The following is a 13,022-nucleotide window of genomic DNA, read 5'->3' on the forward strand; positions in this document are numbered from 1 at the left end:
CCACTGTGAAACACACCAGAATATGACACCCCTAGTTTAGGATAATTAAAAATGTATGTAAATACAAAGCAGTTAAAAACAATAAAAATCAACTGTTATGCTAACAAAAATGCAACATAATGCAAGCTGAAAGCAAACATATGGATAATAATGCAATTCAAAGGAAGGTGTAGCATTGGTAGCACCTGAGGAGGCACCAAAGTATAGATTTATACAGGGTACTATGCAATCAAAAACTATAATGTGGAAGACTCAAATGTTATTCCAGGAAGGAAGATGATAGAACAGTAACAAACCTGTACAGTATATAGAAGATGAGTTCTTGATGTATAATACATAGGATTGCAACATGTATACTGTAACACAAAGACAGATTAAACAAAAAACTGATATAGAAAAAAACTTTTAACAGTCTATACAGGTTTCTTTCAGAGTTTTTTTTTCTACAATATAAACTGATTTTCTGTTCTATTCCTGTCTTTATGTTTATGTGAGTTTCTTGTTCAGTTTTTAGCTTGTATGTATTTGTTTGGCAGTCTATGCATTCTCCCAGAAACTCAACCTATGTAGACTTTCCTCTTTTGCACATTCTTCCCTTTTTAATGTACTGTAAAAACAAATGTACCCACACTTAGAAGAAATACTTGTATTAAAGCAGGGAGAACGTTTTAGATGTAAGTTGTCTGACTCTTCAGAACTTCGTTTCTCTGAATGAACAATACACTCATTGTTCTGGCAGCGTAATCTGATTTCTGCAAGCAACACTCCAAAATCCAAAATCAGATCAAACTGGCCAACATTAAAGGTCATTTTAATTGAAACATCTAGAATAAAACTAATAAGGCATATGCTATAAAAAGCTTTACCAAAAAAAAAATCCTAATCTGAAGACATTTTGTGTGCTTCCTTCATAATGAAAGGAACCAAACATTTTACATACCCATAAATAAAAGACCCACATCACAAGTTTAATAATCTTTAGAGTGATTTAATCATGTTTCTTGGTTTTTTTTTTTTACAGTAAAATACATTTGAATGCATGCTTTTGGTTAATAGGTTGAAAATACATAAATGCTAAATTCATGCAACATTGCAATACCTGAGGTTATTATATTGTTTTTAAAAAAGTCCTTTTTTTCTTATTTTTTTTACAAATCTGATGCTTTTTTACTTTCAAGATAATCATATTTTAAAAATATAGATTTCTCTTTTTTGTTCGGGATGTATAAATATCATATTGCATGTAGAATGGTAGAATAGTCATTTTAAAAAAATTAGGGAGACAAACATGACCAAGAGATGCACCTCATGGAACAACACCATCTCAAAAAAATGGGTACAGCTCAGCATGACATGAAATGAGTTGCAACTGTACCATTTAGTTGAATGGTTTGAGATTCCTGAATAACACAATGGTTTCTCTATTAGTGTGCGAAAATTCTCCGATTTTGGTAAAGAAATTATTTGTCTATTACAATCATTGAAGTGGGAGAAAAGCCAGCACATATTTAGTTGTTCATTAGACTGAAACCTCTAAGTGCTCTCTAATAATGGCTCTTTGCTGCACTGTTGACAACAATTCAGTAATTTATGTTTTATAATAAGTAATGGGTTTTATGAAAAGGGGTTATATAGTAGTAAGGCCACATATTTGCTTTAATGTTAAAATTTTGTTTGAAATTAATCTGAAAGCAGATCACTCTGGCAGTGAAGTAATTTCCGTGACTAATGTGGAAGTACAATGATTTCTAAATTCCCTGTGAGACCCAATGAAATATATCTATTTGGAATGTATTCAAGGGGCCTTTATACATGTCCAGCTATAGTACACCCATCTTAAACTCATCATAATTCTATTTAAAATGACCTTTTATCCTCTTTTGCACCTCACAAATAATAGGGCATTGGGGTCTGTTTTAAGGCAGTTGTGTATGTGTTTGCACTGAGTACCATTATTTCAGGGGTTTTAGATGTCTGATAACACAGTGGAGTATAACCAGTTTTCTCCCTGGGGTATATCTATGAAGATTACATTGGGCCAAAATATAGGAATATATTATACAGTAAATCTTAACAAAATCCCTAGACTTCAAACCTTTAAAAAAGACTTTTAAACTTTTCTTTTTTTAGTTAGCAAGTGCCTTTAGTCTTGCTATTCCATAAACAATACCTGTGCATAGTGGTTGATGTATGCTCTTTTTTGCTCCCTTACTCATGTCTCAGCTATCCAGCATTCCAAAGAAAGCAGTTGTAAAAAATTTTGGTAAGAATTGACTTTACCCAGTTGCTTCTAACCACTCTTCTTTTCTCCTTTCCTCGTTGGCTGGAAGTGTTTACTTTTTTTCCTTATTTATTGATATTAGCTAATAGAAAATAAAAATAACGGAACTAACAAGGAAAGGAGGGATACTCAGACTTTTAAATATAAAGTTTATTTTTACAGAGAGTTTCACAGCTGCTATCTAGGAACTGCTAGAGCGCTTGGAAGAGCGTATAAGCAGCCTCTATGCACTGTAGTTTGCATTGTTAAATAGAATAACACGATGAATGGCATGACTTGCTATAAGACATCATGTATCAACAATAATTTATGGGATTAGACTCCACTCCATGGCTTGTTTTCTTCTAATCCTGCGTCATAAAGAGATATTGAACTAAAATCAGAAGCTCAAACTGAGAAGCTTAAAATCGTATTTTAATGAGTGGTTTGTTAAAATACCTAAATAAGGGTGGGAATATGCCATAGGAAGCAATAAGATCAAAAGTTAATCTTTGTGAGCTGCCTTGGGTCATAGACTGCACAGAAATTTGATGGGTTACTGCACATTTCTATGTAACAAAACCTGCAGGCCCTACAGCTGAGTCCCAGAACGGATTACCATTTTGTGGAGTCATTACTGAATCCCAGTATACCCCAATCCAAGCCTTCCATGTTAAGTTTAAATCTTTGTATTTAAATCCCAAAAAATATCTGTTCTGAAAATGCATACTTATTTCCGTAAAGGTAAAGTGAAAGTAAATGCAACTCTGCTCAAAGTAATACATTTAAAGATTTTACTTCCAGTCCTGTGATATTGGATAGGAAATCCTGGTTGCACAGGTATATTTAGCTAAAATGTTATCCATGAGAATCAGTAGCTTTAAAAATAGTGGAGCAATCAAAGACAAGTTATTTTAAGACAGACAAGGCAATCACAGCTTACGGGAGAGGCGGAAGCTAATCAGAGAGAGGAGTGAGGGTGAAGGGAGAGAGAGGGGGACCCAATGATATCTGGAGGACGTAGAACTCCTGCTGTAGCCTAAATATGTCGCTAAAAAGATTAGATCCAGGCTGAAAGTGAAGGTGGAATAAGATAAAAACATATGATAAGTACTGTCTGGATTTCTACAAATACAATGAATGATAGGTGGCACAGCATGTACTAGCAATATCCTGTCAACAACATAAATGTAGCAAATTTAAAACTTTAAAAAAGGGATCTGTTAAAAAAGTGAGAAAGGAAAAAAAAATTAAAGCCTGAAATCTTCTTAACGGACCTGTGGTACAGTGAAGTCTAAGTGGCAACCCTTTTGTCCCATCAAGTCTGTTGCTTATCTGGCCACCTAGGGCACAAGCAACATGTGGATATAAAATATATGAGGGTGATATTAACATACTCGCCATATTTTGCAATAGAAATATGAAAAACTGTATAACAAATGCAATTTTGTGCTGGTTAAGTTATCACTGTGTTCGTAAGGGGTATCATCACTCAATGTGGAGCACGAATACTCTTGAAGCCTGTTGGTCACACTGCTTAATATATGTATAATTATGTTATATGGAACATTTATCTCCATCATACCATTATTATTCTAAGCAAAATGTAAACATATTGTATAGATTTATGGAGGTGTACGTGGTCCTATGTAGGACCCGTAAAATATAAAGGCTTGCTTAACACTGCTGTGATGTGTGGGTGCATAAAAAGAACATGTAGACCTGTGCTTTATAATGGAAGCATATACAGTATAGCTGGCAATACTGAAAAATGTACCTCACATTGGTTTTTGTAATGCAGGAAATTGTGGGAAATTAGGTTTTGTTAATAGCATCTGTGAAGGGGAATGTCTGTGCTTTAAACCATATATTATGCTTTGCTAATTAATTGAATTTATAACTGAGTATGGACTTAGAATCATTTAGGGCTCATCTTATCCTTTGGGGGTAATATCTTGGGACATAACTCACATATCCTGAAAGTCTGGTTTTATGGTTATAAGATTTTCTGGCACTGTATAAATTATATACTTCAAACAGACTCAACAAAACATAGTTTTGACGCTCCACAGTCCCATATGGACCATCTTTATTAAAAACATGTTTTAAATTTTTATTTTTTTAAAATTGATGTATCTACCTTTGTTTGAGGTACGGTAAGTAAAAATTGTGTAATGTAACATACAGCCAAATAGATAAATGATTTGTTTTTTTAATCCTGGATCACAGGTCTACTCTGATGACCCATCCAGTACAACAGAGTGCATTATTATTAACCCTTTTAGCTGCATGGTTGAATATGCATTTGTTGGATAGCCTAAAAAAAAGTCTGTGCATTTGTGTTAAAGGAATTTTCTGCTTGTTTGGCAGTGTTCAAGCAGGTCATGACCCGACTGTATAGTATAGTCTTGGTCATTTAAAACTTCTTGACCAACTAAATCATACCAATTGCTAAGTTTGACCTAGAGCAGTGTCATTTCTATATCAGATAGGGTTAGATAGCATGTTTCTTTCTAGTTAAAACTCGACTAAAACATCAAGTATATTTTGCTAGTCACTTGCTAATAGGGCCTGCAAACTATAAACTAGGCTAGTGCCATTTTAAGATACTGCTAGTTAAAAAAAATTTGTTTAAAATAAATAGTGTAACAAGATCTATATATGCAGTTAAAGCAGACAAACCACTCTGACAGTTGCAGAATTCTGTAAAGTTCTAAATGCTAAAGCTATAACATAAAGAAAGATATACTGCTGAAAATATTCCATAAGGTAAACAGCAATGTACAAACTTTAGTAACCCAAAGCAACCTGTCAGAAATCATCTTTCCCTTTTTATAACTAGAATAGACTGAAATTTGATTGGTTGCAATGGAATTATTGCCCTTGATACATAATTACTGCTTTTGCAATGTCTTTCTGAAATTGCCCAGCTGTTTAACATGCTTCTATCTGAATGCTAACTCACACTGAATAAATATTTGGAGAAAATGTCTAATAGGCAAATATATTATCAATGACCCATGCTCTAACATAGTTCTATTGTTTCTCCTAGTGTCTACAGTGCAGAATACATATATATCTTCCCAAGGGAAGGGTTTCTACAAGTTCTTGACATTAATTAAAGCTGATATCTGCTTTATTGGCAATTTTCTTGGCTGGGGATTTCTAAACCATTATTAACCCCCATAAATCTTAAATAGGTTTGTGTCATTAGCATTTGTTTAAACTTTCTAACCAGTATAAATTATGCTCTGTTTCCAAAAGTAGATGTTATACTTTAAAACTCACAAAGAAAAAAAGGTGAATTATCTTAAAGAAAGCATATATGTATTATTACTGGAGCACCCTTGGGTCCACATGAAAGATCGTAGACCCTGTTACAGCTATTCCACAACTGAATAGAACTGCTCATCTCTGGTTTAGATTATGTCAGTTTGCATATGTTTTTCTATTCATTTTCACCAGCATTTTTAAGAGTGTACATAATTCATGATCTTAGTGGATAAAAAATCCCTATAGAATATATTTGGTCCTATTTGCCATTTCGGCATATTGTTTAGTCTTTCATTACTATCAGACACTAATGTCATGCATAATTAAAACTGACTAAAGTGCAAACATATAGTTACAAACGGGCTTGGTACAGCCTCAATCAGTGCAACTTTCTCTTTGTATTAATAAAGTTATAATTAATTTTGGCAGTTGGTTATACCTCTGGACAACACATCACATATCAGTTAGCAAAGGCATTCTGACAACAACCAACTTCAGACTCTTGATTACTGCTGTATGTTGAGGTGCACTGGATCTTATAGATGGTATTCCTTGGAAGGTACCTGCTTACAAATACAATAGCAGGGATTGCAAAGTGATGCTAATAAAACTATTCCACTCCACATCTACTAACATGTATAAAGGTCATACAGGTTATGAGCAATCATTGTATAGTTGGTATAGATCCTCATGCACTGACCAAGAGTTTTCCTTCTTTGTACTGCAGATGGTCTTAGCACTAAGCTCAAGTGCAGAGCAGCACCTTCAAAACATGGACATCTGATGTAGTATGGAAGAAATATATCCAGAATCTGGACTAATTTGCTGTATCAACATATCTAGGACTCCTCTATGCAGTCTTATCAGTCTCATAGATATCTAATAAAAGATAATTTCTCTGAAAATGTTCTTTATTGGAAAGGCTAATTTTATTCAAATGTTCATAAAGTTAATGTAATCTGCAACTCCTTGCTGTTTGTGCTTTTGTGTCAGATGTAACCGAGCAATCTTTGGGATAAAAAGGCCAAGTTATCATCTGTTGGAAGTACTGAATATCATGCCCATCTGAATCTGCAGCAAACACTTGATTTGTAGAAAAGGTCATTGAGGTCCAACCATTACTTTATGATTCTATTTTAAAGGCTCTCAATAAAACATCCAGGTCTCCCACATTGGCAGCATGAAACAGATCTGGCTGGTCCATCATAGAAAGAGCTATTCTGAGTGCAGCCCAAATATTGCCTGAGATGACTGGGTGAAGAGACTGCAGCTGAGTCCTGCTTTTCCTCTGCAGGCTTAGGGCTGTAAGGAAGTTACTAACAGCCTCTCTGCAAAGACAACATATCAAAAGGAAAACATATCAAAGTCAAAGCCACATTCATATGCTAATGTGATACTTCTAAATTAAAAGAATGCAGATTTTAGAAAACACTGTTAACAAAATACAACATTCTACTTTCCCTTCATCATTTTTACTAAGAAATACAATGTTTTTGTTTGCTTTTTCACTAGATATGGCAGCCTTCAAGATCATAGCCAAACATTTGAGCTTCCCATTATGCTGAACAGTTAAGATATTAAACAAGATCATAATGGATAGAAACTAGTTATTAGGTTCAACTCCAGAAAGATTTTAAAATCGACCCTTGCAGTGAGAACCCCCCCACTGAAAGGTTAATCTAGGGGCAGCAGATTAAGGGGTATATAGTTACTTTACTTCTCATTCCAGCAGGCTCCCTACAACTCTACGACCAATCCCCAGCAACTGTTCTGAAAGCCGTCACTGGCTCTGCTGGCACGCAAACCTCCTAGGCATACAATACAGGATTAATGTTCCTGTATTGTATGTGATGACAATTAGAATTAACCATGATTGATGGCCCTAGAATTATTGCTCTCACTTTGATGTCTGTGGCTATACATCACATATGTGGTATAATCACTGTTTATGCACGTGCACACTAGGTGTGCACACTGTGTGTGTAGGGCAGCGGGATTACTTTTCAAATATTTTTTTATTTATCATTTAAATTTGTTAACTTTTTTTTTTCTTTTAACATTATTACTATCACAAGGGGGCTAACAAGCTCCCTATGTGACAGCATTTGCTGGTGTCTTGTTCTCTTTATGGAGACATTAGGGGTATATTAGACCCTAATGTCACTCCTCTGCTTTAGCTGATCAAGCACAGGACTGTGCATAAGTGACTGTTTAACCATTCAAGTTGACTACTTGAAGTTCAAGTTGTATATAGATGGCTATGGATGGCATGTGATTAAAGTGGTTGTAAAGTGCTTTAATCAAGCTCACTAACACATGTAATGCAATGTACTTATAACTACATCAGTGGATTTACCTCTATAAAAGTCTCCATTAGTGCCTTTCAAAGCTCCTAAAGCTGCTGGTCCATGTGCATAGCTTAGGACCGGAAGGTTGGTAGGCAAATATATTACATCATGTACTGTCTGCAGCTATACACACCCACCAACAACTGGTAGAGCTGTAGTTGTACCAGATATCTTTCTCTCCACAGTCTGTCAGTCACAAGAGAAGAGGTGGTCCATCTCCATGGTTTTGCCTGGTGGCAGGCAGACTAGCATAGCAGGGATGATTCCTGGAGAACAGGAGAGCTTGTAGGTGTGAAACTAAGCTCCAATGCCCAATGCAGATAAACATTTTAGAATGGGATGATCAGGGATCATCAGATTGTCTTCTAGGTATACAACCACTTTAAAATTAGCTCATGTACAATGACAAAGTTTTAGTTCCCTTTCACACGGGCCAGACTTTGTTTTGATCAACAGGGGATCTATCCGCTAATCCCCTGCTGATCAGAGCAGAGTGGGCGGATGTGTCTTCTCAGTTTCTGCAGAGCAAACACGAACAAAGCCCACTCTGCTCTACGGACGACCGGGAGGAAATTGACTTCGCTGCCCCTTTACACCCAACTACCCTCTGATTCAATCTGCCTAGACGGAAGGGACCAGAGGTAGGTGGACACAAGTCAGTTTACACCTAACGGTCCATAGGGGTGAATGGACTGTCCAGACAGTTCCGCCTGAAAAACTGACAGGCAGACCTGATTAGACCTTTCATGTGAAAGGTGCCTCACACTGAATTACTGCACTGATCTTGACAAATACACAAAACCTAAATTCAAGTAAGAATACACATGCTGCTTGTATGTAAACAATATCTGCTATCTCAACAGAGGTCCTAACCTTTCTCTATTCCCACCAAAGCTAAAATAAAAACTTTTAGCTATAGATTCACAATGCAGTTTAAAATGTTATAGTTGCTTGTTACTGACCTGTATGCTCCAAGGTTAATGCAGCTTATTCCTAAATTATATCTGGACCTAATAAATCCTGGCTGTATCTCCAGGGCTTTTGAATAGGCCTCTACTGCTTCTTCACTTTTATCTCCATTGGCTAACGTTGCACCCAGGCGGTTCCATAGTGAGTAGTCCTAGCAAAGAAGAGTCAGTGCAAACACCGTTTTTAAGTTCATAGTCAGCTAGCAAAGATGAATATAACATATATAAAAAATATCTCTTAGTAATGTGCACGTTAATCATTTTGTCTGCAATGATATCTAATTATTTGTATAGAATTTATCACTGGTCTAGCTATAATGCATTAAAGCCCAGTTGATTCCCCATACCTTTTTATCCTCTTATTGTCCAATACCTCTGAAAGCTATGGGTTTTGACTGATTGTTGCTTACTAATGTCTCTCACCCTCAAGTGTTCTGGTATAGCTGAGTAATACTCACATCCTTCTGCACCAGTGTCCTCATGCAAACTTGAACGGCAGAGGAAATAGGGGGCATGTCTGGCCAGTAATATTATAGAGTGCTGAGAACTAGGTCTGCTGGGTCAAACTCTGGTGGCTACTGCACTGTTAGTACATTGTTTATATGACTGCATATCTATTGCTATGAGTTCACTCGGACTCTAAACTAATTTACACACATCTGCCACACAGATGTGGTTCCCCACATTATGGTTCAGGTGTGCTGCTTATTGGATCAACCCCCTACTAATCAGACAGATGTAAAGATCATGTGAAAAAATGGATGTGGGAATGTGACAGCCGGCAGACAAAATGGCATACACTGTCATACTGAACTATTTACCTGGAGTTCTGTTTAAATAAGAACAAGTGGTTCTAAAGAATTATTTTGTCTGCAATGACATCTCTATTTATTTGTATAGAATTTATCACTGGTCTAGCTATAATGCATTAAAGCGAAGTTGATTCCCCATACCTTTTTATCCTCTTATTGTCCAATACCTCTGAAAGTTCGCCTCACCCCTTCAGTCTCCGCCCGAATCACTAGCCTACTGAACGACATATCGGATTGGATGTCACTCCACTTCCTCAAATTAAACCTTTCCAAAACTGAGCTCCTAGTTTTCCCCCCAGCCCGCGCCCCCGCCCCTGACTTCTCCATCACGACCAACAATGCCACCATCAGTCCCACCACGCAAGCCAGAGTACTAGGTGTCATCCTAGACTCCAATATGTCTTTCCAGCCCCAGGTACAATCACTGACAAACTCATGTAGAGTCCACCTCCGCAACATCTCCAAAATACGTCCGTTCTTAACCCCGGAAACTACTAAGCAACTCATTCACTCCCTTATCATATCACGACTCGACTACTGTAACTCCCTCACCGGCTTACCTCGCCACAAGCTATCCCCGCTTCAGTCTATCCTGAATACTGCGGCCAGACTCATCCATCTTACTAACTGCTCTGTATCCGCCACCCCTCTCTGCCAATCCCTCCACTGGCTTCCGATTGCCCAACGGATAAAATTCAAAATGCTAACATTGACGTACAAAGCTATTCATAACACTGCCCCAAACTACATCACTGACCTGATATCCAAATACCACCCAAAACGTACTCTCCGCTCCTTGCAAGACCTCCTTCTCTCTAGTTCCCTGGTCTCCTCCTCCCATGCCCATCTCCAGGACTTATCCAGGGCCTCCCCGTCCTCTGGAACTCCCTACTTCAATCCATCAGACTATCACCTTTCCTCCTCTCCTTTAGGCGCACCCTGAAAACCCATCTCTTCAGGGAAGCCTACCCCGCCCTCAGCTAATTGCCGATCTCCTCCACTATTCCTACCACTCCATCCCCCACAGCTATTTCCTCCTGTACCACTATCCCCTCCCTCCTAGATTGTAAGCTCCAAGGCCAGGGCCCTCGAACCCGTCGTGTATTGAATTGTATTGTTATTGTACTGTCTCATGTACTTTCTCCCATTGTAATGTACAGCGCTGAGCAAACTGTTGGCGCTTTATAAATACTGTATAATAATAATGAACAGAAGGGATTTTAATATTATCAATTGGACACTAGGGTGTGTGTTCCATAAGGCAGTTGTTAAAGAGTACATAGGGTCACATGTCAAGGAAGCACAGGGGCAGGGAGCTGCTTTTGACCAAATACATTTCTAAAGCCTTTACTGTTATTAATGCTGTGTATCTGCTAAATATTTTTTTTTTAACTCAAAATTATTTATTTATTTGAAAGTATACATTTTTTAAAATATACATATGGCATAGGTGGGGAAAGAAGAGACGAAGTTGGTATTTACAAATTCTTCAGTTTAATGAACTTACATCAGGCCGGACCATTAAGGCAGAGTTGAAGGCATCTACAGCTCTATCAAACTCCCCACTTAGGTTAAACAGAACTCCGAGTCCAGTCTGCAAGTCTGGGTCTATTAAGTCCCCATTCTGATGTGCTGCCTCTAGATACAAATCCTTCACTTCTTCCAAGGAAGCACTGAAAGTATAACAATTCAAATCAATAAAAACAACCCATACAACACAGGAGATTGTGGTCACACTTTTGATTTAATTTGCCTTATGCCTAAGCCATATTTTATAGGTCACACTTTTTATATATATATATATATATATATATATATATATATATATATATATATATATATATATATATATACACACACACACACACACACAGTGGGGCAAAAAAGTATTTAGTCAGCCACCAATTGTGCAAGTTCTCCCACTTAAAAAGGTGAGAGAGGCTTGTAATTGGCATCATAGGTAGACCTCAACTATGAAAGACAAAATGAGAAAAAAAATCCAGACAGACAATCACATTGGCTGATTTGGAAAGAATATATTTGCAAATTATGGTGGAAAATAAGTATTTGGTCACCTACAAACAAGCAAGATTTCTGGCTCTTACAGATCAGTACCTTCTTCTTTAAGAGGCTCCTCTGTCCTGCACTCATTACCTGTATCAATGGCACCTGTTTGAACTTGTTATCAGTATAAAAGACACCTGTCCACAACCTCAAACAGTCACACTCCAAACTCCACTATGGTGAAGACCAAAGAGCTGTCGAAGGACACCAGAAACAAAATTGTAGACCTACCCCAGGCAGGGAAGACTGAATCTGCAATAGGCAAGCAGCTTGGTGTGAACAAATCAACTGTGGGAGCAATAATTAGAAAATGGAAGACATACAAGACCACTGATAATCTCCCTCGATCTGGGGCTCCACTTAAGATCTCACCCCGTGGGGTCAAAATGATCACAAGAACGGTGAGCAAAAATCCCAGGACCACACGGGGGGACCTAGTGAATGACCTGCAGAGAGCTGGGACCAACGTAACAAAGGCTACCATCAGTAACACACTACGCCACCAGGGACTCAGATCCTGCAGTGCCAGACGTGTCCCCCTGCTTAAGCCAGTACATGTCTGGGCCCGTCTGAAGTTTGCTAGAGAGCATTTGGATGATCCAGAAGAGGATTGGGAGAATGTCATATGGTCAGATGAAACCAAAATAGAACTGTTTGGTAGAAACACAACTCATCGTGTTTGGAGGAGAGAGAATGCTGAGTTGCATCCAAAGAACACCATACTTACTGTGAAGCATGGGGTGGCAACATCATGCTTTGGGGCTGTTTCTCTGCAAAGGGACCAGGACAACTCATCCATGTACAGGACAGAATGAATGAGGCCATGTATCGTGAGATTTTGAGTGCAAACCTCCTTCCATCAGCAAAGGCATTGAAGATGAAACGTGGCTGGGTCTTCCAACATGACAATGATCCCAAACATACTGCCCGGGCAACAAAGGAGTGGCTTCGTAAGAAGCATTTCAAGGTCCTGGAGTGGCCTAGCCAGTCTCCAGATCTCAACCCCATAGAAAACCTTTGGAGGGAGTTGAAAGTCCGTGTTGCCCAGCGACAGCCCCAAAACATCACTGCTCTAGAGGAGATCTGCATGGAGGAATGGGCCAACATACCAGCAACAGTGTGTGCCAACCTTGTGAAGACTTACAGGAAACGTTTGACCTCTGTCATTGCCAACAAAGGATATATAACAAAGTATTGAGATGAACTTTTGATATTGACCAAATACTTATTTTCCACCATAATTTGCAAATATATTCTTTCCAAATCAGCCAATGTGATTGTCTGGATTTTTTTTCTC

The 13,022-nt window shown here is 37.9% G+C and overlaps 1 protein-coding gene across 3 annotated transcripts in view; it reads right to left on the reverse strand.

Annotated features, from left to right (window-relative positions):
- Positions 1-967: 967 nt before the first annotated feature.
- The window catches only part of PEX5L (peroxisomal biogenesis factor 5 like), a 350,959-nt gene continuing 338,904 nt past the window's right edge, over positions 968-13,022 (reverse strand). For all 3 annotated transcript variants that reach the window (XM_089675554.1, XM_089675556.1, XM_089675555.1), the window contains 3 exons: positions 11,169-11,334; positions 8,844-9,001; positions 968-6,861 (listed from right to left, as the gene is read on the reverse strand). In XM_089675554.1, the coding sequence (XP_089531680.1) occupies positions 6,657-6,861; positions 8,844-9,001; positions 11,169-11,334 (529 nt within the window). In that variant the 3' untranslated portion in view covers positions 968-6,656. The remainder of the gene's footprint in view (positions 6,862-8,843; positions 9,002-11,168; positions 11,335-13,022) is intronic.

Source organism: Staurois parvus, unplaced genomic scaffold (assembly GCF_062004578.1).
Source record: "Staurois parvus isolate SC_StPar_1 unplaced genomic scaffold, SC_StPar_1.0 ptg000155l, whole genome shotgun sequence".
Taxonomy (NCBI): Eukaryota; Metazoa; Chordata; class Amphibia; order Anura; family Ranidae; genus Staurois; species Staurois parvus.